Source organism: Kryptolebias marmoratus, linkage group LG3 (genome assembly GCF_001649575.2).
Source record: "Kryptolebias marmoratus isolate JLee-2015 linkage group LG3, ASM164957v2, whole genome shotgun sequence".
Taxonomy (NCBI): domain Eukaryota; kingdom Metazoa; phylum Chordata; class Actinopteri; order Cyprinodontiformes; family Rivulidae; genus Kryptolebias; species Kryptolebias marmoratus.
This window is the reverse complement of record NC_051432.1, coordinates 4,271,226-4,296,839: the sequence shown is the minus strand read 5'-3', so window position 1 is coordinate 4,296,839 and position 25,614 is coordinate 4,271,226. Positions and strand designations below refer to the sequence as shown.

At 39.8% G+C, this 25,614-nt stretch overlaps 1 protein-coding gene across 1 annotated transcript in view; it reads left to right on the top strand.

Annotated features, from left to right (window-relative positions):
* LOC108248786 (inactive rhomboid protein 2) overlaps positions 1-25,614 on the top strand; it is a 39,615-nt gene that overhangs the window by 10,785 nt on the left and 3,216 nt on the right. Inside the window, exons 2-17 of the mRNA XM_017437765.3 lie at positions 8,492-8,641; positions 12,177-12,328; positions 13,414-13,597; positions 13,847-14,068; positions 14,729-14,857; positions 15,172-15,281; positions 15,510-15,728; positions 16,179-16,290; positions 16,503-16,577; positions 17,716-17,877; positions 18,025-18,110; positions 18,243-18,306; positions 18,395-18,489; positions 18,596-18,671; positions 18,764-18,864; positions 19,693-19,846. Of these exons, the coding sequence (XP_017293254.1) occupies positions 8,504-8,641; positions 12,177-12,328; positions 13,414-13,597; positions 13,847-14,068; positions 14,729-14,857; positions 15,172-15,281; positions 15,510-15,728; positions 16,179-16,290; positions 16,503-16,577; positions 17,716-17,877; positions 18,025-18,110; positions 18,243-18,306; positions 18,395-18,489; positions 18,596-18,671; positions 18,764-18,864; positions 19,693-19,846 (2,079 nt within the window). The 5' untranslated portion in view covers positions 8,492-8,503. The remainder of the gene's footprint in view (positions 1-8,491; positions 8,642-12,176; positions 12,329-13,413; positions 13,598-13,846; positions 14,069-14,728; positions 14,858-15,171; positions 15,282-15,509; positions 15,729-16,178; positions 16,291-16,502; positions 16,578-17,715; positions 17,878-18,024; positions 18,111-18,242; positions 18,307-18,394; positions 18,490-18,595; positions 18,672-18,763; positions 18,865-19,692; positions 19,847-25,614) is intronic.

Below are 25,614 nucleotides of genomic sequence, written 5' to 3'. Positions count from 1 at the left end.
TTAATTCTACTCATGTTCAAGTAATAAAGACGTATGGTTTATTAACAAGTCTAAAATCTTTAAACAGACCCTGAAAATACACACATAAAATTTGTGGTCTAGGAGGAACCGATGAAGCAGTAATATCAGGCTTAGTTCCTCATTTAACCGAAAAGAGTTCAGTCCGACTGTGGCATTATGAGTTTGTTTCTCACAAAACATTCTTCTGAGAGTTCAAGGACTGTAGATGACCCAGTTACCTTTAGGTCAAATGTTACAAGAGTGCAAATAAGTCAACTTTTAAATCTCTTTGAAACAGCTTTTTGCTGAACAATGTTTGAACTGATGACTTGATTACGCCACATTCAGACTGTTGTCACAAGCGCCAGTATGTCACGTGGTAAATGAGCTGTTCCTGCTTGATGATGGAAATGTCACATTTTTGCGCAATAATCTTGTGTTTCATGTTTTTTACGAGAATATTCAAAAATGACTAAACTTGGTTATTATACACCCTTTGGTTTAGTTTCTTATTTAAATGAGAACTTTTGTTTCTCTCAGTTCACAAGAATTTTTCACCCACTCCTTTCACTCATCACTTTGCCTGTGTAAAGATATGGCATCCATTCAGAAGATTAAGTAACTAATAGATGACAAAGCTTAGGGCCTGAACTATATGGGATTTTATAGTGGGTGGCAAAACTATTCACCCCATTGGTACTTTTCCTGTTTTGTTCCCTCACAATCTTGAATTGAAATTAATTTTCAGTTTGATTAGAGGTAATGGACCTACTCAAAATACTCCAGATTGATGGAGTTAATTTGGGGAGGGGGGGCTCATTTTAAAGAAACTTTAAAAACTAAAACTGAAAGATGGTGTTTGCATGTGTTCATCCCCTTTGAAGCCTAGGCTGTTACCTTCAAAAGCCACATAAAAACTCAGACGTTAATCAGAGATGCAACAAAGAGGCCAAAGATAACCCTGAAGGAGCTGCAGCTCTTCTGCAGAGATGGGAGGATCTGTCTACAGGACCAAGACAAGCAGCAGTTTGGTCCTGAAGAACGGACAAAAACTCCAGAGACAAGATGGACCAAGATCCTGGAGAAGGCCCTGAAGAGACTTGTTGCTGAAACTGCTGCAGGAGGTGGTGACATATAAAGTATAGACTTTAGTAGGTTGAAGAGTTAGACAAAGCATCTTCAAAATGGTGCTCATGTTTAAATTAAAAGATACTGACTTCCAAAACTGTTCAAATTTCAGGTTGGAAAACAACAAAACACAGAATGTCCAGGGGGGTGAATACTTTTGCACTGTAGTTAAATGGTGGCCAAAACGTTTTCTCATTGCGTCTGATTGTTGATGATAAATATTCATTACAGTCTGCCTACTAATACTATAATGCAGCCTTCCTGATTCAGGCGGCAGACCACTCAGATTTCCTTAATCTCCTGTTTACAGCAGTTTTCAGTTTCATACATATTCACTGAGCAGCACAGGACAGTTGTAACCCTGCAGCTATCAGTTCTGCTGCTTTCACCTGGGAAGCAAGTGTGAAACCAGCTCAACTACTGATGGTTGCATGGCCAAGTCGATACTTAAAATAGTAAGTACACAAAGGGTTGAACTTGGCAGCCACAACAACCCAGTTCGCAAACCTTTTTTTTTTTGTACTCCACACAGTAAGCAGCAGGAGTGTGTTGTTTGCTGCTGTGAAGGCGGATAGTGTTGATTCTATTCCCTTGGTTTAGATGTGTGAAGATTGCCAAAAATACACAGCGGAGTGGAAGGCATTCGTTGCTCGAAGAAAAGGCATTGTTGTCTTGATTTTTATTTGACTTTTATTGCTTTTAGAAATATTTTTAGAAAAATTGGAATCTCATGCTTTTGTCCTCCATGTAACAGTTTGATAAAGATGGATAAAATGACTGACCATGGCAATTTACAGTCAAATATCAGTGGTCAAACAGGAAAATCTCATTTTATGTCCATTTAGTAAGATGGAAAGACATTTATGATTGGGATTGGGTCAGGTTGTTCTGAGTGCTTCAGCAGTCAGACTGTTCAGTTGGATGAACAAAAAAAGGGTGTTTTCTGATTTTCAGGAATAATAATGGCTTTATTATCCCCAACACACTGACACATTTTTTGTGGTCCGACCCCTTCCTGGGGTAAGACTGAACTGTAGTTACACACTCTGACATCACCTCCCACAGAGGAGTGATTTAACACATGTCCATGCAGACGGGCTGAATATTAAAAATGCACGGTGGCGTTTGGGTGAATATTTGAGATCAGTGGAGTAGAGGAGGACCAGGAGCAGGCTGAAACATGCACTCTTCAAATACACTGACTCTTTGATTCCTTTGAATCTGAAGGAGCACTGGGGAATAACCCTAACCCTGTTGGTTTGGACTGTTGCTCACTTTAATTATTTTTACACTAACTTTTCTTTTGATTCTTTAAACTTTTGGGGGCTGGTTGGGTTTACAAGGGTGGCGCATAACCACTTATTATTAGTAGTATTTTGTTATTAAAAGTTGCAGACAGAACTAATCTTTAGACAATGAATGTTGCATCTTGCATTTATTTTTTGTGTTACTTAAACAGTGTTTCCATGGCGATTAGACAGACTGTGCAGCACAAGAGTGGGTCCACTCTTTACTGGTCCGTCAGCTCAGATAGAAGTGATAAGAAGCAAAGATATAAAAGTTTATTTTTTTAATGTAGGAAGTGTTTATCAGTTGGGCGAGGCGTTTCCTTTAATCAGGGACAAACTGAGAGATAACGGCCGCGGTGGGCAAATATTAGCCAGGCATCCACCGTATTCACCGTCTGATGCACCGTTTGAAAGGGCGTGAACTCTGTGTGCAGCGGCAGCATGTGAATGTCCAAAACAAAAAAAACGTCAACAAGAGGAGGTACCCCTGATCAACCACTGAAATCCAAGACAAAGAAAACCGAGAATGAATTTATTGCTTTTGGAATTATAGTGACGGGTAAGATATTAAAACAAAAAATGTTAGGGTTGTGACAGCTGACAGCATGAAGTTTAAAAAAAAATGAATGACACATTGAAACATCACACTGCAGTCATTCATGTTTTTATAAAGAGAACTTAATTTTTACCTCAAGCTGAAAAAAAAATCACTTGATAAACAGCAACAATGAAGAATAAAATATTTTTATTGACTCTCTGTACAGCACTTTAGTTCAAAAATGTTGCTTTATAAATGTCTATATGAATAAACTAATTTGACTTGTTTATGAAGGAACTGAATATTTCTGCCATATACCTACACCTGATTTTTTATTTATTTATTTATTTACACAGAATGAACTGTTTGTTGTTTTTTGAAGCTATACAGTCAGAAACTCATCATGCTTATTATTACAGTGACAATACTGAGCTCTTATAAATTTTAGAAGTTTCTGTGCACATGCTAAACTTTATTGTTCTGGTAATAAAAGCAAAGTTGTTTTTTTTTCTTTAACCAGCAGGAACCGTATCAGTCTGTTTAATGTTGTCGGAAAGCACAGGTCCTGTTTAAATTTTATTTTGATAAAGCATAGACTAAAAGAGGAATCTGGAGACAAAATGTCTAAACTTTTGTGAGCATAATAAATAACATTTAGCCTACTTCTTTGATTTTCACTGTTAAGTTTGGAGGGGTGTGTCTTAACTTCATAAATATACTTTTATTAATAAAAATCCTTGCATGTTTGTTTCTTAAAAGACAAAAATGCAAGAGAAAAGGAGACATCTTGTGCAGAATGGAGTCTAAAGTAATTACTCTTATTCGCTATGTTATTAATAAAACCAACTTGAGGGATTGCTTGAACAAATGTTTTCCTTTTACTGTAGAGTCACTCATGAGACAAACTGTCCAATACACTCCGCATTGATTTTCCAGGACCTTTTAATGTCTAGTTTACAACTATAGGCTTTATGAGAAAAGAAATATCAGATGAAGGTTTTGTAATAGCAGATAGTTTGTTTTAAATCCTTAAGATTGGTATGAGGATAAAAGGAATCTTTTAGTGAGACATTTTTGACTACGTCTCCACAGGCCTGGACGTGCATAATGATCCTGTAATGCTGAGACCTTAAAAAAATGTGGAACGTTAAAGACAGATTTGAAAACCTGCAATTAGTGATTAGGTGTGGATCTGTGTTTTTATTTAACCTTTTGTGCTTCAGTGAAACCTAAATTTAGTAGCTTTTTTTTTCAGCCTTTTTATACGGGGCTGACTTGGACCTTTTGCTTACTTTTTCTGTTTCTGTTGTCAAGACAACAGAATCTGAGACTGTAGAACGCGGCTCATTTATTCTGGTTGTGTTTCACAACATGCTTTCTGAACTGTAACTCTACTAAAATCATGATTCTTCTAAGACCTCATGATTACCATCACTTTTCATTAAAAGCACAGCTTCCATGTGAATATGCACCATTTAAATCAAAAGCCAAATTGAAACGGCTGGTTTTAAGCAGGGATTTAAAGTTGCTGCAGTCTGAGGGTAGATTGTGCCATAGGTTTGTGGCAGCCACTGCAAAACGCCTGATCATCTTTATATTTTGATCTGGACCTTGGTACAGGTCCAAGAGAAACTGCTGGTTGACTGGAGCGTTCCTCCTGGTGTGTAGCTGTTTAAATATGACGAGGCAACACTATTTAAAACATTAAAAGTTAACGGGAACATTTTAAAATCAATCCCAAAACAGAGACGGGGGTTATGTGTTCTTGCTTCTTTGTACCAGTCAGAAGACGAGCTGCTGGATTTCTGGACCCTTTGTAGTTCTATCCAGGGATGATTTCTCTAAACCAACATACAGGAAATTACAGTAGTGTGGACAGGAAGTGCTAAAAATATGAGTAACTTTCTCCAGTTCTTGTACAGGGAGATATGACTTCACCCTTGGCAACAAGTCCGAGTTGAAGTTCGATTTAACAGCTGCAGCTTTTCAGGTTAATTAAAGACATTCAGAAAATGTCAGCGTAAGCTGCCGTTTCAACTCGAAATCAATGCTATGCTTTGAATTTGTAGCCTGGTAAATTAGTTTGTTGTTTACTTTCTTTATGTTTTGCTGCCAACGAATCATTAGAAAATGCAGTCTACGGTATACATCCCATAGGTCTCCCCGTGTGGAGTCTAACAACAGCCTCTGGAGTGTTTAAATTGATGGACTGTGGTCAGCAGCAGTCTTTCTGCCACTTGAGCACTCTGTCCATTAGGCAAATCCCTTGCTATTTCATTATCTAAGTGAGGGTGGGGGTGGGGGGTGTTCAGCCTCTATATGCTGCTGCTCTGAACCACAGACTGGATTTACAGTCGTCTCTGCCCTCAGAGGACTCGTACCAAGTAATCTTCCCAACATTAAATTATTCAACACGTCTAATTGAAAATGGTCTTTGCAGATATAAAACGCACTCTGCTCCTGGAGAGTATCTGTGGTTAAAAACAGAATTTCTGGGGCCATAGTAAGTGTCAGGGACAATATGGTAGGCCCTCGTCTAACCATTCCTCAGCTCTGTAGTGGAAGCCAGGCTATTAACTGACCCGGTGTCAGATTTCGGCTCTGCTGCCGTTCCTGTCGCAGGCACCCTGGCCCGCATTGATTTTTTTATGTAGAAACCGCAACTCCAGGACAACACTGAAGGCTTTCAGGACTATAATGGATGTTTTGGCCGAGGCTCGTGATTTCAGGGGTTCTTGTCCGCCTTGGTTTGTTGTTTTTCTGAAAATACTCTGCAATGCTGTGATGCAGTCTGAGCTCCAGGAATAGACTTTCTGTTCCCTCCACCGCTGCATTGGATTGGCTGCTGTCTGGAAGAAGTGAGTTTGTTGGTGGACAGGGAAATGAGCTTCATTACATTAAGCTGACTTACATGGACTCTACCGATGTTTGTCTTTCAGTGGGGACAGTATGTGCACATGTGACACAGTTCTGTACATATGACCTGCCTTTAATAAACACTAATGGTAAGACTCAGTGGTTTTGACAGGAGTTATCCTGGAGGAAATTAGATTATTTTTCTAGTTGTAAGCTGATTACCTTGGACATACAGTATGCTGAGAATCTTTACATTATAATGCATGAAGAAGCTTCACTGTTACATCATTACTGCCCAGTTAGAGTGAATTTAGCACTGTTTAAAAAGTAAAAGTAGTAAACGGGTATTGATTACTGACCATGCATGATGAACAATGAACATTATTGATTTCTGTCATCTGGTGTCACAGCCCCCCAGTTAAACAGCTTTCTTTATTGAAAGCCTTGAGTACACTAAGAGCTACAGTTTTTTTTTATTTTTCCCTGAATAATACCTTTTGGAGTTAGTTTATCCGATGGCACATTATATGTTTAAATAAGATGTAATTATACAACTTTTTACTAATTGCAATATAGGCTACTGAATCTGATATCACTGAACTGTATTATATCCATCCATCCATTCATACTTTTCCATGCAGGATTGTGGGAAGCTGGTACCTAATGCTGGTGTCGCTGTATTGCATTATAATTGGATTGAATTCAGTGTGCATATTTGGATTTGAGTGTAAATCTGACTAATCTGAACTGAATTGGATTACATCTGATGTCATACAAACCTGTTGGACTTGATTACTAATATATGCAATGTCTTGAAATGACTTTGTTGGGAACCGGCACTAAAAAAAATATTTTAAATGAAGAATTTTACATCTTTACATTTTAATGGCAAGGTAAATCATGTGAAATTGACTAAAATTATAAATAATGTTCAGATTAAATCAATTTATATCATGTAATAAGTATCAAAACACAAATAATCAGCCTTACCTTTTTTAGCTTTGTCTCTAAACTGCTCAACCTGAGCTGTCTCTTGTTCTCTCTCTTTTTTTTTTTTTTTTATCCTGTCCATTTTGGTCCCTCACAGTAAAAATCTGAACATCTTCATCTCTGCAGTGGGAGTAGGGAGCAGGTGGAAGAGAGCATGGAGGGGTGGAGATATTAAAGTCAGTGTAGACAAGACTGAACACGTGTGAATGAGAGGGAGACGGGTGGAACAGTGGAGGTGCAAGGATAGAGGTACTGAAGGTGGGGTCATCGAACAATTGGCAGTACACCAAGGAGATGAAGCACAGAGGCAGGGTAGAGTGGGTGGAGACGAGTGTCAGGTGTGGTTTGTGACAGAAAGAGAGCTGCAAGAGTGAAAGCAAGGTTTACGAGATTGTAGCGAGACCTGCTGTGATGTTCGGTTTGGAGTCAAACTTAGAGGTGATGCTGAGACGGTTTGGACATGTGAGGGACAGAAGAGGGACAGTGGACATATTGACCAAAGGATGGTGAATGAAGAGCTGCCAGGAAAAGGGAACAGAGACAAGTTTGTGGATGTGTGACAGAAGGATGCTGAGACAGCAGCGCTAACAAAAATCTTCTCCACCCTGCCCGTCCTCTGGCAGAACAACTTCCTTCTCAGATCAACAACTCTTTTTGTATTAGAAAAGTGGAAAAGAGGCACTTTCAGGGCAACCCTTTCTAACATACCACACTTGTTTAGAGTTTTTTAAAGTAACATTTAACCTGCTAACTGAGGCCTGTCGAGTCAGATAAAGCTGGAGTTTTGCAATTTTTTTTTTCTTTTTCTGAGCAGCACAGTCTGAGACGAGGTATTTGCTCAACCTGTACTGTCATTTACATAAATACTGTAGGTTGTCATGTCACTTCCTGTACAAAAGCTTGAATGTGTTCCTCACTTGCAGGTATTACTGGATAAGAATCTGATAAATGACACAAATGTAATGTAACTTTATGGGATGCCCTCTACTGGAAAGATTTGGACTTTTGTTTTGTTTTTTTAGCTGAAAGAACAAATAATGAGTTCAGTATTATCAATCATTGTTCTTACCAAACTTACGGACCCAGGAAGCATCAGGTGATTTATTTATTTAGGTCCTGAGATGTAAAACCTTATAAAAGAGAAAATGTGTCAATACTCTCCAATAAATGTACAATCACGGATCACATATTCCTTGATATGGTACATACTTTGTTTTGTTTTTTAGAGTTTAGCTGATACTCTTTGCTATGCTGTCAGTTGTTTGTAAAATATGCGTTTTAAAATCTGCTAAAACTGTCTAATGTGTGTTGTTATATTTTTTTAAATTTCATTTATGATTTAAAAAATATATATATTGAGTACCTACAAATATATTAAAAAACAAACCAGGCAACATAATATCCAAATCAAATTTATTTAAACAGTCTTTAGGCTCTGAGTTTTTATTACTTTTATAATCTCGTACTGAAAAAGAAAATGGTGAATCTACATATCAGTGTGCTAATACCTTGTCCAGTTTGCATTATCTCCTGTATTTTTTTTATGCTGCCATCAGTTTAAAGTGTGTTTAACTGTGTATAAATTTACAGTACACTTGTTAAAAGCCCACATGGGGAAAAACGAGCTGAGAAATGTCAGCTAGATGTACTATAAAAAATAAATCCTGTATCATTTCTTTTCCATCTGCAGCACTTTGACAGGATGGACTCACAGGAAGGAGAGGAGCCGCCTCCAAATGGATCCCAAACAGATAGTCGTCTAAAGAGCAAGAAACCCCCCAGCCTCGTCATAGCCATTCCCCCACCGGAGGACATGATGTCCACTGATGGCGACAAACAGGTAGACCGAATGATTCGTCTTCTTTGACTCCTTGGTCTTGTGAGACAGACTCTCAGCGCATGTGAAGTTCTCCACAATTCATGCTGTGAAGCTGAAGGTTTATTTAAGTCCGGCGTGTCCCTGTGGAGTCCTGCAGGACACTTGGTTTCTCGTTGTGACTTGATTTGTCTCCAGAGTTCAGTCGAAAAGCATCTGGATAAAGTCTAAATTCTGCATTATTGATATTTTGGCAGGAGCTCAAATGACAAAAATTAAATCTATATACTTGCCTGGAAAAACTGATAAATTTTTTATTTTTTTGCTAAATTTTCCAACAGAATAAAAAGGCACAAAAGCTGTTTAGTAGTATGTATTTCAAAATGTAGTTGTTGGTCCAAAGTGTCAGAAAATGTTTACACATACACACTATTTTTATGCTTTTGTCTCGAAACAATGGTGAATCCCTCTTAGAGAAAATTAAGTTTGTGACAAAATGCTTCCTATAAACAGCAGCTGTGAGACTGGCTACGCTAAAACTGTAACAGAGAAAGTCGCTGGTTTGATTCCATGGAAACAAAATGATGTATAACAATCCATACACAATCTACCAACACAAATTCCAAATTACTACAATACAAATGGCTGACTAGGCAATCCATCACTCCAGTTAAGTTGCATCACTTTAACTCTAATATTCCTGACACTTGCATTAAATGTACTTCCCTAAAAGGTTCCTTATTTTATTGTTTGTGGGCATGTCCTCTAGTGTTAGCTTTTTGGAAGGGTGTAGTGAATGTGATTAGTCAGATGATTAGGAAAAAGGTTCCTTTAAATCCTAAAATGTGCATCTTGAATATTTATCTTGAAATCTTTGTTATCCCAAACAACTTAAGATCCTTACTTAATGTCTCCTTTTTGGTAGCTAAACACTGTATTGCATCCTCATGGAAGAAAGAAGCATTATGTGGAATTTTACAATGGATTACACAAATGACATTTTACTTTGCACTTGAGAAAATCAGCTACTTTTCTAAGAACAAGCTTGATAAATTTTGGGAAATCTGGTCAGTCTTTTACCCATGGCTGGGCCAAAATGATATCCAACTTGATGGGTGGAAAAAGGATATGTTATAAGGTCATATGGTAAAATAAACTGATGTGTATGCTGGTTGCTTTATTGTGGGTCTGCTGCAAATTTATTTAATTAATTAATTTATTTATTCTCCCCTGTGTGTATATCTTTTCGTGTTTTCGGCTTGCTACCTTTATAATTTAAGGATCTGTAAGTGGGTAAATATATGTTTCTTGTTCTCTTGTTAAAATCAATAAATATATGTTTAAAAAAAAAGATGATGTATAAAGTTCACTTCACTTTCCAAATGTGTTTCGTACCTTTGTATTCTTGGGTTAGTTTCATGGTTGCGCTTCGTTCTGCAGCGACATAGGAAGCACTCATTAACGCAGTTGTGCTGTACTTGTCTGACTCTGAATTCGCGATGTCCTTCAGGAAAAGAAGCATCGTGTGAAGCTGTCCAGCAGTTAATGAACACAAGACCGAACATTTTCCTTTTGTCGGCCCCGAGTTCGGAACCCAAGTTGCGGCTCTCAGCTGCCCTAAGTGCTCTGTAATGAGTTCAGTGGAGCAGGCTGCAGTTAAACTACTTCCTAAAGCGGTGCAATAAATGTGCAAATGTAGTGTGAACTCATGCATGGGTTGTAGCTTATTACCGGTGACACCTTCTCTCGACAGTTTAAGCAAAGAGCTTGCACAGTGTTTAGTACTTAGAGCATGCGTTGTGAATGACTTTCAGCTACTACCGCGCCAATTTTTAGAACTGTACCTGTAATTTCACTGAGGTATAGCCATTTTTGGGTTTATGAGGTCAGTTGGCTGCAGCAGTCATCTTGAATTTGATTGGCCCTGAAAGTTAATCAGTTGTAGATGTTCATCCAATCCTTTTTTTCCTAAAGTTTCATTAAAATCCATTCAGTGGTTCATGAGATATTTTACCAACAGACAGAGTTGGCTCCAATGTTATTTTATGTAGTATATACAAATTAATCTGGTTTTAATTGATTTTTTTAAATTTAGCTGGGAATATTATCTGTGCATTTGCAGTAAATGTGTTTAAAACATGCAGTAGTTAACTGCAGTGAAGCAGCGCATTACCACACAGGTGTTGTGAGAAGATGTTTCCCCTCCTAAATACAGGTGATTTCCAGCAAGGATGGGTTTCTTCTGCAACAATGGGGCAAAAAGGGACCAAGGAGAAATCAAGATCTTTTCCTTTTTAGTATTTTAGTTCAAATATTGTTGCTTAAAACACAGAGAATTAGAGGCAAACGGAACAAAGCTGCTGGGGAATCAGATCTCAGTGGGGGAGCAAAAGTTGACACAACACCGGCACAGTGTTATCTAACATGGCCCCAGACTTTGGTCTAAAGGTTTCCTCAAATATTTTATTTACTAAAAAAGTGTAGCAGGCAGAAAACTTGTCTAACTTCATATAGTTTAAAAAAATAGGTTTTGTTTTTCCTGTCGGATGTCTGTCTCTTCGTTCTTCTGTTGCTGCTGTAAACACAGAAAATAAAACCAACCTTTGAAAACTTGTTAATCACAATCAAAGCTGCATGATGGTTTGAAAATGTAGCTGTAGCTCGGAGCCGATTGGAACTCGACTGACATACAGTATGCAGCAAAGGTGAAAACTGTTAAAAGGTTTAAGAAATTGAAAGATAAGTTTATAAAAACTGTGTGTCAGCTAAAACTTTTGATGTTGACAAATTTACGAAATGGATGACGTCAATTATTATGACTAGTCATATACTTACTGGGGCATTAACGTCTCAGAATCAGTAGGTAAAGTGTAAATAAGAAGTAAAAATATGGTACTTAAGAATACATAAATGTCACAATTTTGTTGCATTAAAATGTGTTGAAACATGAAAATCTTCCTTTTTCTTTCGGCTGTTCCCTTTTCAGGGGTCACCACAGTGAGTCATCCTCCTCCATCTAACTCTGTCTTCTGTGTCCTCTGTCCTCACTCCAACTCCCTCCATGTCCTCTCTAACTGCATCCATATGTCTCCTCTTTGTCTTTTTCCTGGCAGCTGCGTCTCTAGCATCCTTCTACCAATACACCCACTGTCCCTCCTCTGCACATGTCCAAACCATCTCAGTCTGGTCTCTCTAACTTTATCTCCCAGTCGTTCAACCTGTGCTGTACCTCTGATGACCTCATTCCTGATCCTATTCATCCTTGTCCCTCCCAAGGACAACCTCAACATCTTCACCTCTGCCACTTCCAGTTCTGTCTCCTGTCTTTTTGTCTGTCCCACTGTCTCCAAACCATCCAACACAGCTGCTCTCACCACTGTCTTGTAAGCAGTGGTGATACCATCTTGTTAAAACATGAAAATATCTGCACTCTTCAGTAGGAAAAGTGTTCATGAATTTGGTGTTTCATGCTCTGATTGACCTGTAACGCCTGCCTGAGGGCAGCAGTTCAGGCTGCTGGCTGATTGCTGCGTCTTCACTTCTCGTTTCTCCCGCTCAGCCTCTCCGACCGTCTCTGAAAAAGACTGCAAGTGGCCAGGCAACCGGTTCCACTTCAGAGAGCCTGAACGGAGCCGGAGATGGAGGGACTACTGGCAGAACCAGAAGGGAGAAGTTTGGTAGACAAACGTCACTTTCACAGAGCATTCGCAAGTAAGCCTCTGCTGCTGCTGGTTTCTCTTCCTGGTGTTGCCTAATATGTGGCTGATTAAAGCTACGTCTGTCATTTTGAGGAACTGCAACTCATCCTTAAGCTGTCAGAGAGCTTAAAGGGATACTTTGTCTGTTTTTAAGAGGGTTTTTGTCTAAAACGTTGTAATTAGTTATAGCTCATTAATATCTTACCTGTTGTAGATAACCTTTTAAACAGTCTCAGTTTGGAGAAACATACATTTAAGTTCAGCAGGGCTGATGAGCTAATGGCTAGTCTGAATGTCGCCAAAACTAAGGTGGGTTGGTGCCATCTTCAAACAACGGTGTCAAACATTTCAGTGGTTCATGTGAGCGCTGTTCTGTAAACCTTTTCACTGCCCTCAGTTTACATGGAATTCAGTGCAACTTTAACACATTATGACAGTGTCAGCTAGCTGTAGCACTTCCAGTGCCGCTCGGGCTTATTTCTGGCATGAATTTTTTAATATTTCTGACGTAAACACCATGGCATGCAAAGCTGACAGCAATGTGAAGGTTTATAATTTAAAAAAAAAAAGGCATTTAAATAATAAAGTTTAGCAGATCTGTTTTAAAACTGCTACATTTAGCTGCGTGTGGACTAGCCATTAGCTTGTCAGTTTTTTTGGCGGACGGAAAGTGTTTCTCCACACTGAGGCTGCACAAACCCCATCTACAACAGGTAAGATGTTAATCATTTCTAACTTTTTTTTTAATAGAGAAATACGTTTCAAAATAGCTGAAATTTCATATTTTTGTTTTTTTTTACAAACAAAAAACATTTATAGAACATTTAATGCTTTGTGATAATGTGCAATTATTCCCTGTATTTCAGTAAGCAAAATGCATCAAATAATAGAGCAACTAGTAAAAAATGCTATTAATGCTCAAGCTGTGGAAGCAGCATTTGGGCCGAATTTATGTCATAATTTAGGAGACTCCACTAATGAGTTGCTCATAAGTAGATACAAGTTTAAGATTCGGGTTATGTTACAAGACAGAAGCACATGTGCGTTCCATTAGTACGTTTGGTGTTAATTTGGTCCGTCTTCTCTCTGAACCTGTAGGAATGCAGCAGAGTGGTTTGGAGTTGGCGAAGACTGTGAGACGAAGCAGCAGCTATGGCACAGGAAGAGCCTGCGCCACTGCAGCCAGCGCTACGGCAAGCTCAAGGCCCAATACAGAGAGCCCGAGACCGCCTCCAGCTTTGACCAGAGCCTGGACTCCCCAGGCGCACACAGGTTTCCTAAGGTAGAGTTCAGTTATCACTACGGGCCTCAGAGTCCACACTAACACATAAGGTTTTGCTCAGCTTAAGGTACATCTTGCCATCAGCCGTGGAGCAAATTCCTTTCAGTGTCAACGCTCAACAAAGCCTATAGGAATCTGTTTTTTGACTTTTCCTTCTTTCCTAGAGCACTGCTTGCTGTCAGGTTTGTGTTTGTTTAATGGTATAAAAATGCTTCTGCCGGGTTGACCCCCACTCCGTTTTATCCATAGATTGTGGACCCCCTGGCCCGGGGACGAGCTTTCCGTTGCCCGGATGAGATGGACAGTCGCTCCCCCAGGACTCCGCACACCGCTCAGGGTTTTCCTGCCACACCAGGGGTCACGTCACTCAGCTCCTTCACCAGCCAGCCCTCCGGGTACACCCGCTTCCCCCGACGGAAGAGGGAGTCTGTGGCACGCATGAGCATCAGGGCTGCGTCCAACCTGCTGAGGGTGAGCTGGGCACCAAAACACTGATGTAGAAAGTTGAACTAGAGTGGTTCTTATTTGTTTTTGTTTTTTACTGCAACCTATAACTAGATGCCACCCAGACATGACAGAACTTCATTTAGTTTAGGAAAATCCCCCTCACACAACAAAAGCTGCTTTATATCTGAACTAATATGATGAAAAACCAGACGAAGGGTTTTTTTTTTTGTAAAAATGCAGTGTGAAGGTCTTTGCTTCAATTTTTTTAAAGAATGAATTGCACTTTGACTGAATTGTTACAGTAAAAGCAAGCAGAACAGAATCTCAAATCAGCTAAAATGAGCAAAACTGTAGCTAAAGGCTAAAATTAACAAGACAAGCTAAAAAAAAAAGAGTGTACGAAGACAAAAATTGAGCAAGTTTGCTCAAGTAGATTTCAGAGAATGAGGTTTTTGAAGGAAATGAAGAGATCTCAATGGATTTCTATGGAGAAAATACCCATCTCCTGAATGAGCTGAACGTTTTGAAATGTGGATGATTAAAATGGCACAAAATCTGCAGAAGTAGTTGGATTGCAAAAAATGTGCAGAAAAATAAAAATAAAAATTCAGCATTTGCACAATAAACTCTACTGCATGTGTCAAATCCCTTGTTTGGTGGTGGTGGGGGGGTGCTGTTGTCCAGGGTCGTAGTGGCTTGGCGGGCTCCCAGACGGCTCGCAGTTTCCCCAGGAGGAGCTTCGTGAGGCCCAGCTGGATGGACGAGGACACGGTGGACTCTGCTGGAGCATCTGTGTCGTTGTTCTTCAGCAAGGTCAGCAGCCGTCATCAGTTCACGTTTCTTGTCTGAAATATTGTCCACTTCTTTCTTTTGCTCCCATTCAGCACTAATCTTTTTATTTTTTAAAACTTTTTTCATCATTTCCTTCCATGTTTCAGCTCTAAGCTTTCCATCTTTCTCTTCCAACAGCCAAACCTTTCTTTATTTAGTATATCACTCTCCCTGTCCATAAACGCCTGTTGCAACAGAAACAAAATGTGTTCTCCTTCCTCATAATTACCCACAAACTGCCCTTCCTTTTTTATTTTCTGTGCCCCCTCTGTGATCCCACCACCTTTTCTGTACAGGGTGACGCCCACGATGAGATGTACTCTATGGCCGATGATGTTTTCGAATCTCCTCCCTTGTCTGCCTCCTTTGCTCCGTGTGAGCAGCCCGATCAAAAGTTCCCCAGCCTGTGAGTAAACATCACTTCACTGCTTCTTTAGTTCAGTGTCTGTATCAGGATATTTAGATATTTGACGCTGCAGAATAGATGTGCAAGCTATCAGTCACAAAATCTTAGCCTTTATCTGGATTAAAACAAAGGTTCACTTGGTAACTGACTCTTTGCCATCTTCTTTTTTAATTTTCCATGATTTACTTTGTCTCTGCCTACCCAACTGGGCTCTTCTTGTCTTCCCAGTAAGGACGTGTCTCGGACCCCCAAGACACCCACCAAGGTGCCTGAAAAGAGTCACCCTCGTCGTGGCCGTCGCATCGCCTCCCAAGTAAAGCACTTCGCGTTTGACAAACAAAGGCGTCAGTACGGTATGGGAGTTGTTGGGAAATGGCTGAACCGGAACTATCGCCGCAGCCTCAGCAGCAACGTCCAGAAGCAGCTGAACAACTTCCACAGCCACAGGTCAGGATAACCAACAGCTAGTTACACACACAGACTGCTGGGTTAAATACACACCTTACCCTCCTGCTGCCATTGGGTCAAAATGACTCAGGGGCAGCATTTTACAGCGTTTCATCTAAATGCTTTAAAAGCTTTCACATCACCGTCACTTTCACTTGACACGGTTATTTACAGCAAATTCCTATCCACGGAATAACACTTCAAAAGGTCTGAACTATTGATTTAACATTACTTTATGGTAAATCAATAGTCTTTAGCTCAGAGACAAACATAACAAATAAAATTAGCCTTTTTTTGTCTTTTTACATGACAGATTGTATCAATTAAATCTATTTTTCCTCTGAAATGTGATAAATAACCTGACTAAATGTGTACAAACTGTATTGTTTATTGTGGGCTTTGTGTGTTTCAGTGACTTTACAGTGATTTGTCTCTGTTGGGTTGTTTCAGGCCCTACTTTACCTACTGGATTACGTTTGTTCATATAGTTATCACACTGCTGGCCTGCTGCACATACGGTTTTGCCCCCATTGGTTTTTCGCAAAACTCCAAAACTGAACTGGTGAGTGAAACTCTAAACTTTAAAGGTTGTTCTCACAAAAGCCTAAACAAATACCGAGTGTGCAGTTCAACGATGTGCAAGAATTAATGCCCGTTTTATGTCTTCTGCCCCTAAATTTTCTTTTAAAGTCTTTGAACGTTCTCATGGTTTTTCTCATATTCCTTAATCATGTGTGGCGCTAAATAATTGAGCTGCTCTGTCGCCCCCTGCAGGTGCTGAGGAACAAAGGCATTTATGAAAGTGTCAAGTTTGTCCAACAGGAGAACTTCTGGATCGGTCCGAGCTCTGTGAGTCTCCTGCTGCTCTCAGTGCAGCTGCTGTATTATGTTAATGTTTTTCACTCTCCAACTAAACAGACCTGAAACCCGAGGAAGTGCTGCACACAATGTTCTGCTGAAATAAGCTACTAGCATAGATGAGTAAAGTGTAGTGTACTCACTGTAGGTGACAGTTTGAGTTGTCCAAAACACGTAAACATGTAAAGACTTTCTATTGTTATCACTCACTGCTATATCTGTCGGATATTATTCTCTCCACAAGCACATTTATGACTAACGACAGCTGTTTATGGCAAGTTAAGTACCATAAAATGACAAGAGCTGAGCTTTGTGAGCTTTGTTCTATTCAGTCAGCATTTAAAGTTTATTTTGATGCCGGTCAAAGATGCAGTGACTCAGATATTGAGGTCTTTCTCTTGATGTGTGGATCTCAGATTTGGGGTTGAGACTTCAATGTGGGTCATGAAACAACAAGCAAAGAGTAATAAAAGTGACTTTAAGAATGGTCGTTAATACCAGAGGTTTGCCATAAATGTTTCAGTAAATAAAAACAGAAATCATGCAGTTTTAATTGTCATTTTGTCATTTAATTGGCTTTGCAGAATATAAGGATTTTCAGTGCATAAAAACCAAATCACCTATATTACTATTTGGTTGTACTTTTCTATGTTTGTCACAGTTTGCCACACCGCCCACAGTTTGGGGGGGAAAACCCCAAACAAAAACGACATCACAATGTGCAGCTCAATCAGGAATAGTGTGTTAGGACTTTTGGCAACAGTATGCCATACGGCATAGCCAAAAGTTAAAAAAGACGGTAAATCTTTTTTATAAATGCAATAAGATTTTGGCAAAATGAGCAGTAAAACCCAGCCCTTCTTGGAGCTCCATAGTCCAGGCATACAGTGCTTCACAGTAGAAATGTCATTCAAAGTTTAAATGGGTCACAGAAAGTTAGGTTTTACACGACTGAACTGACAGTTAAATTTCTGGGCATTTTACAACAAAATGTTAAAACTACCGTGTTTCAGAGTCACACTAACATTTAGGTTGCTTAAACTTTCCAGAATTTTCCCAAACGTTACACTTTTTATACAGTTTATACATCAGAACATAGGTATTTATTTATTTTTATTTTACCTTCCAGGAGGATCTGATCCACTTAGGGGCGAAGTTCTCCCCCTGCATCCGTCAGGACAAACAGATTGTCGACTTAATCCAAAAAGCCAAAGACCTGGAAAGAAATTCAGGCTGCTGCATTCAAAATGACAACTCTGGCTGTGTGCAGACCCTCAGTGCCGACTGCTCGGTACGTGAAACAAATAAACCTTTACAGTCGGGCAAAGTAACGTTTAACCAGAATCAGGTGGTATTGCAATAAATATTGTGAACCGCCCCTGAGATCCTGTACACTGAAGAGAGATCACCTGTTAAATATTTAAATGATTTCATGCAGGAGACCCTGGCAACCTTTGTGAAGTGGGACAATGAACTTGTGGACATCACCAGGTCTTCTGGCTCCGTCTGTCATCAGGACCCCAAGTAAGGAGCGTAGATGTGCTCATTCTGCCGGGTTGCAGTGAAGCCAGGACTTTTCACAGAGACACTTACAGTATTTTGAAGTTAGTAAAGGTTGTTGTCTGTTGAAACTGACCCGTTCCGTCATGTGATCAGAGTGTGTGAAGAGCCGGCCTCTACAGCGCCTCATACATGGCCTGATGACATCACCCAGTGGCCGGTGAGGAGAAGGGCATGAAAATCATGCAGCATCTTCCTCACTTTTTTAATTTATTTTTTATTAAAACAAATCATTTCTCCTGTGGCAGGTCTGCACAAGTCCAAAGGTGTGGAACCACACAGGCTACAGACACATGGACTGTGCCATCAAGGGGAGACCTTGCTGCATAGGAACTAAGGGCAGGTGGGAATGATTTTCAGACTTGTCTTTGGTTTGTAATTAGCTGCCACATTACTCCCGGGTTATGTGGTGTCAAAATAGATTTTCATTGGTTCTGTTCCTGCTGTAGATGTGAGATCACAACCAGAGAGTATTGCACTTTTATGCACGGTTACTTCCATGAGGAGGCCACACTCTGCTCACAGGTAGTGTGTGTGCATTATGAGTGTCTGTATGAGTGTCTGTATGTGTGTGTTGGTGTTTTCATATGTCTCTGAGCACAAGTATCCGGATGCAGGTCCACTGTCTGGATGATGTGTGCGGCTTGCTGCCCTTCCTAAACCCTGACATTCCTGACCAGTTCTACAGACTGTGGCTGTCCCTCTTCCTCCATGCTGGGTAAGAACACAACGTACCACTGTCTACCTGTCAATCCATCCTCAGCAATCGGATTGCATTCAAATAACACTAAACTCCTTCATTGTGCATGGAAAACATTTTCACTCAGACCATCTTTGGAGGTAGTTTGGACCCCTCCTATCTAAATATGTTTAGTAGTCTCAACACAGTTTGTCCTGAGCCAAACTGTAGGACCTCCTGCTGAACTGATGTGACCCTACAAGCATCAGAGTTAATACATGCATGTCTCTGGGTTAAACAAGAAGGCTTCTCAATAAAGAAATCAGATTTGATTAATCAGAGTGTATAACCATGATGCAATGTGTAAAGTTTGTGTTTGGTTCAAAATTTGCTCTGCTTTCTTTCGACCTGATTGGACCCACTGTGATCACTGTAAGCTACAATGTGCCGTGTCAGTCACAGAAGCACAATATAAACAGCATGATCTTGATTTATAGTCACCTCATTTGAAGTCTACATTTATCCTTGACCTTCTGTTTAATAGCTGAGAAAATGTTTAATATGCTGTGAGAAAATAACCCATCTCATGATCCATTTGAATCATTTGCTATGAATAATTAGTCATCATGGTTGATTAAATTCTGACAGATTCACGCCAAATGAAGTTCGCAGTTAACTCACTTGAACAGTAAAATGCTTTGGGCTAATACAGGGCACAAGGGAAATCCCTCAGGTTTACCTTTTTAAAACCAGCGAACAAACGGGCCAAAGCAGCTTACCTCTGCGTGAAAACCCGTATTTGATTTAATGCAGTGACTGAAATGCCACAGCACAGATTTGTCACCCTTTGTGTGTGTGTGTGTTCAGGCTTGTTCACTGTGCGGTGTCAGTGGTGTTCCAGATGACCATACTGAGAGACCTGGAGAAGCTGGCAGGTTGGGTCCGCATCTCTATCATTTACATCCTCAGCGGGATCACTGGTAACCTCGCCTCGACCTTGTTCCTGCCCTACAGAGCTGAGGTGAGCGCCTGATATGCACATTTAGATGAGTAATAGCTGCTTGGAGTGCTTTTATTTAACTCCAATGAGGTGCTTTAAGCAGTAGGGCTACAGCAGCATAAATCAGTCCCTCCAGGATTTCACGGGCATTTTTTTGTGATTGTTGCGGGCTAAAATGCCTGATTTCGCTTGGCATTTTCCTAAAAGTTGCAATTTTTTAATTTTTTTTTTACTAAAATCAATAAAAAACTAACTTTTAATATATAAACCAAAAATACTTACTAGTTTTGTAAGATAATTACCAACAAACATTGACATTATCAAAAGGTGCTTTATTTGAGAACTTTGATAGCTTATAAACTGACATTCATGACCATTTCTGGATCGTCCCTCGTCTGCAGCTCTCCTCACATGTTTTGCAGACACAAAGTGTTTGTCGATGCGTTTATGTTCGATGATTACACTGCAAGACGTGCAAAACAGCTTCCCCCACCACTCTCGTGCAGCTGGGTAGGAAACTGTTTTGCGTGGTCCTTTGCTGAAATCTTTGTGGGCAAATGAGAAGCATTAGCGCACATTTTGGCTTCGGTCGCTGCTCCTGCATGATCCCAGCATTCTGATGTTAACAGGATGTGACGTTGCATGTCTTCTTCCTGAGTTATTTGGGGTTATTTTGTATTCCACACTACACAAACCCACAAAGAAGACACTAAACCGCAGAAACAATGGCGAATCACTTTAGAAACAATAAATATTGGGTTAAAGTCGCGGGAAAGTTGCGGTGTTTTGGGCAAAGTTGCGATTTTGTGGGGTTTGCTTGATTTTGCGTTAATAGATGCGATCGCAACATATGCTTTAACAACATGAAATGTACTGTAAACTCTGTCGACACTGACACTATTTTTTTCCATTTCCACTTCTGCAATTTCAGTCAGCATTTGTCACTGTGAGAGACATCAGTCCGGTTGCTCACTTAACAAAGTAAATTAACCTTAATGCAACATTAACTTTATTTTTGATGCAAACAGTCTAAATGTTTATCCCACACTGTGCGATTTTTAATTGACATAAACCAGTGGTTCCCATCCTGCTCCTGGACGGCCACTATCCTGCATGTTTTAGTTGTTTCCCTGCTTTGGCACACCTGATTTGAATGACTGCATGATTAACAAGCTTCTGCAGAACATGAAGACCTGCTGAAGAGCAGGAAAATGCCAAAAACATGCAGGATTTTGATCCTCCAGAACCAGGATCAGACACCACTGACGTAAACAATAACTATCACTGAGAAAAATCTGTATGGAAACTCTTTGGTCCTGAGCTTGCTAATTTACCGATGTTGTCGCAATATTTAGCGAGTTTTCAGACCCCTTCTCTGCCTCCCATTTTAGTATTAGAAACTCTAGGAACCACAAGTAGACCTGCAGTCTGAGAGTGAAGTGTTATGGTAGGAAAATATAACTTTCTTACCTGTAAGAGAGTTTCTCCTGCTGAGGATTATTGAAGCAGACCTGACTGCCTCGGTCTAGAGAAGACAAGGGTGGTAAAGGAATCGTGTGCGCTAACTGTTCGAGTACACACAAAAACTGAGCTGAAGTTGATGGCATGTGATTGTTTGGGGGATTCATTCCTGTAAACGGAGAGCTGCCATCTAGCTAAGCTTTTATCCTGTTCGGCATACAGCTTATTATGAACTTCAGAAGGAAATCAAAGAAATATATCAAAGTTATCAGTTAATGCACAGGGAGCAGTAAACACCATAACAAGTTCTACTAAAGTGTTTAATCTGACTGCAAAAAACATGCTGCATATAGACTGACTGGAATGGATATCTGCAGATTGACTTGAAGCATCAGAAAGACACCCTGTGATGATTTCAGATCCAAAGGGTGACTCTGTTTTATTTGGGAGGGTATGAACATATGGTGTAGTGTCTTGTCAGGTGTGGTGAACAAATAAAAGTCGTTGTCCTGTTCCACAGGACTAGTCATAAGAAAAAACAGTTAGGTTAATTGAAGATAAATACCTCAGTAGGAAATGTCACTATACATTTTAATTTTTAGGAGGTAAATGTTTCTAATTTTTGTCCATCAATTACAAAAAGCACCACAAGCCAGAAAAAAAACAGCCTCTCTGTGTTTTTTGTAGAACACAAAGTACATTTGTTTGATTTGATTTTTATTTTCGTGCTATAAACCATTGAGCTTGTGGGAAAACAGTCTGGATTACCTAGTTTTTACTGGCAGGTCTGTTTTGTGCTTTGTGTTGTTGTAAAGCCCACTTTCCTCTTTAGGAGATTAACTTAATGCCATTGTGCGAGTTAACAACAGCCATTGCCTCAGTACTTAGTGAATGGGATTACATTTTTTAGTCTTAGCAAAGACAATTGTAGCACAAATCCAACTTGTCGGGTGATGCCTCCGGTCTGCACGTGTTCGTGAACACGTTTGCTGTGGCACTCGCATGAAACTTGTCCCTCTTTGCTGTGGCACTCGCATGAAACTTGTCCCTCGTTTAATGTCTGATGTAGTAACAGAGCATTTTAATATTCAGCGATGACATCTGTTTTGTTCACAGAACACAAGGTCGTTTATATATTCATGCAGGGCAGATTAATAACATATCGTTTGAGTTTGGTAAAAACCTGACTCGTCATTTGTGCCCTTGTGGTATAAAGGCATCATAAGGTCCCTTTTATAGATTATTCTAGAAGTGTGACATGAGGAGGTTCTTAGTGTGACGTGGGAGCCAGAAATGTCACCTTCCACTTCTCACCAGGGACCTTCTCACTTCCCCCACCAGGAATAACCCGAGAAGCACATGCACTGCACGACACGCGGCGGTCAATCCACTTAAAGAGGTGCTTTTAGAGGATTATGTAGTTGGTGTGAAGTCATGGAGCCTTCGGGGCTTATGGAAAAATGACCCAAACAGCAACACTTAGGATGAAATGACAGTAATTCTCACTGGTAAGGTGGCTCTAATTGCTCTGACGGTAAAGCAATTTTAACTTTTTTACCAAGGGCTTGGACAAAACATTAATAGAGCATAAATTGTGATCATTTGTTCAACACGAGAGCTGACTCATGGCTCCTTTTCAGGAACAAAAACTTGACCGGAAGTTAAGCAGCCGAGGATACTGTAACACCAGGACAACATCAGACGGCAGTGAAGAGAAAGTCAGCTCTGTAAAATCTCCTGCCACGTCTCCATAGATGTTGTGATGCATCATTTTAGGACTGTGTGGCAACTTTCATAATATTTCCCAGTGTCGTGGGACATATGTCATATAGCATTTTGTGAGGAAGCTTTTTGAATCTCAGCCTAATGTTCAACTTCAGCCTTTTTAGTTTTTGTTCAATTTATTAGAATTACTTAGAAAAATAAGTTTTAAAAAATGAAACTTTTCAAAAATGCAGTTCTTGCACCTACTCCATTACCCAATGGCAATCGACTGTTGTAGTTTTATCCTTGTTTAGATAAATTGATTCTGATACAGTTTGTCTTTTTAATTACTTTTAAAGCATGAATTCAATAATAATTAATAATGTAGGCCTTTGTGAGCTTGTGAGGCATTCAGGGATGTGATCGTTTGGCTGTTTATGGTGAGCACTCATTGTCAGTGTTCTGGTTTGATTAGAAACATGCTGAGCAACGCCGTGTGGAAACTGCTACCTGGAAGTGGAGATTATGGTTGTGTTTCTTGCCAGGAGGAATTAAATTGGAGAGGACATTCTGTTTGTCTGAAAAGGCAAAGCTGCACCGCCCAAACTCGCCTACAGTATGACCGGGGACTCCAACAACACAATTACAGCCAGTGTGGGTGATGCCATTGTCACTGTTGAGAGCATAAAAATTGACATAGTTGAGTAATTACAGGGGGGGAAGACAATTGCTGGGCTAATGAATATATTTGTTTTACATCAATGTGGGCAACTGAATGTAAATCCATTTGTTACTTAATGAGACTTCTTATTAAGATCTTTATAGGAACTTTCAATAAATTATGACTAAATTATAGCCATTTTTGTGTTTGCTAACATTAGTTGTGGCTGTCATTTTGAATGGGGTTGTCTCTAAAAGTCAATCAGTTGTAGATGTTCAGTCAGTGATTGCTTTCTGAAAGTTTCATTAAAATCTGTCCACTGGTTCATGAAAGACAAATGAACTCAGACACAGGCAATTATATTCCCACCCACCGCCGTGAAAGGAGGACAATACCAGCTGTGGCCCGTGGACACCATGGACCATGGACCAGCAATAACACTTCTGGTTTTACTGATAATTAGCTGAATCCTGGTGGTGGTAACCATCAGGAGGTGAATGTATGAAAACCCTAATCGATTGTAGTTCACCCTCTGGTGTTTACTAAACACAGTTAAATATATAACCAGACATTTATTAAGCACCAGCTGTTTATGGACTGCACTTTCCAGTCAGCTAGCTGAGAAGCTTGGTGAGAGTATTTAACATTTTATTTAGTATTTTATTGAAACAAACCCATTTTTGTATTGTTTTCTTAAAAATAGAGAAATATATTTGTTTTAGAGTTGATCAAACTTGTTTGACAAGTGGTCTATTAGGCACCGTTTACACATCAAAAGGGATTAATAACACGGCACAATAGGGCCTTTTGAAATTTTATTACCAGTTGGTTACATAACTTATCCATTTAAAATAGCTGATGCGACAATCATGATGATAATTTTTGTCGAACTTCATCAAGAAAATGATTAAAAGTAGCTTTGTTTCCCTGACACACACTTATGGAACTGAAAAGTTATTCCCAACTCATTTTCAGGAAGTGGTTTACTTAACAGCTTATTTGGACTAAAATCAATTTACAGCTCTTTGGTGGGCAGTGATGTTCCTCCTGTTCCAGTATTATCCATGGCAGTCGCTGGCTGTGCGAGTGACTTGTGCTCGTGTGTCTGAGGCGCGTGGGTGGAGTGGCGTGGTGTTTCTGTGGTGCCGGTGTTTAATGCGTTCACAGATTAGCCACCTGCCTCTGACCGAGCCAGGCCTCCAGCCTCGGTGTTAACCTCGGTGACACTTTAATCTGCTCACCTTTCCTCTCAGATGACCCATACTGCAGTTCAACACCAGAATTATCTATAACTAAAACACCAACAGCTAAATCTGGATTGGTACAATAACTACAAAACTTTGTCTTCACAGAGCCAGAAGACTCAGCCAAAGCCTTTTTCAGACCGGACTCAGTTTGACCATGATTACTAATAACCAGTCATACTGAGACCAAATTTAAATGTTTTGTTCTCATCATGCAACTATTAACAAACTCCAATTACAGCTTTCTCAAATCAAGACCAAATCTTTTAGTTTACTTACTCTTTGCAACATGTTCTCAGGACAGTTTAACAAGTAATCAGGTTATTTTTTCTGTTGCTCTCATCCAATTAACTTGTGCATGACTGACTCATATGGATCAACATGAACACAAGTCCTCTTTCTAATATCAGGATTCATTTTCAGTTACTCATCAAATCTGTTACGTGAGCAACACAGGCAGAATGACATGTACTTATTCCCCTTTAAAACTTGTGCTTACGCAAACACCAGCAGTTCACAAAATCCACGGATCGGTTCGTGTCACAGTTTTCGTTTTGGTTCATCTTTTTTTTTTTCTTCCAGTTCATCAACTTCCAGAATTATTATACATCAGCAACCAATTATTTAGGGTTTTAAAAATATCTGTTATTCTCGTGGACGTGTCTGTAGTCATTTAAAAACTGAAGGAAGGAAGTGGTTCGGCTTTAGGCACATTGTCG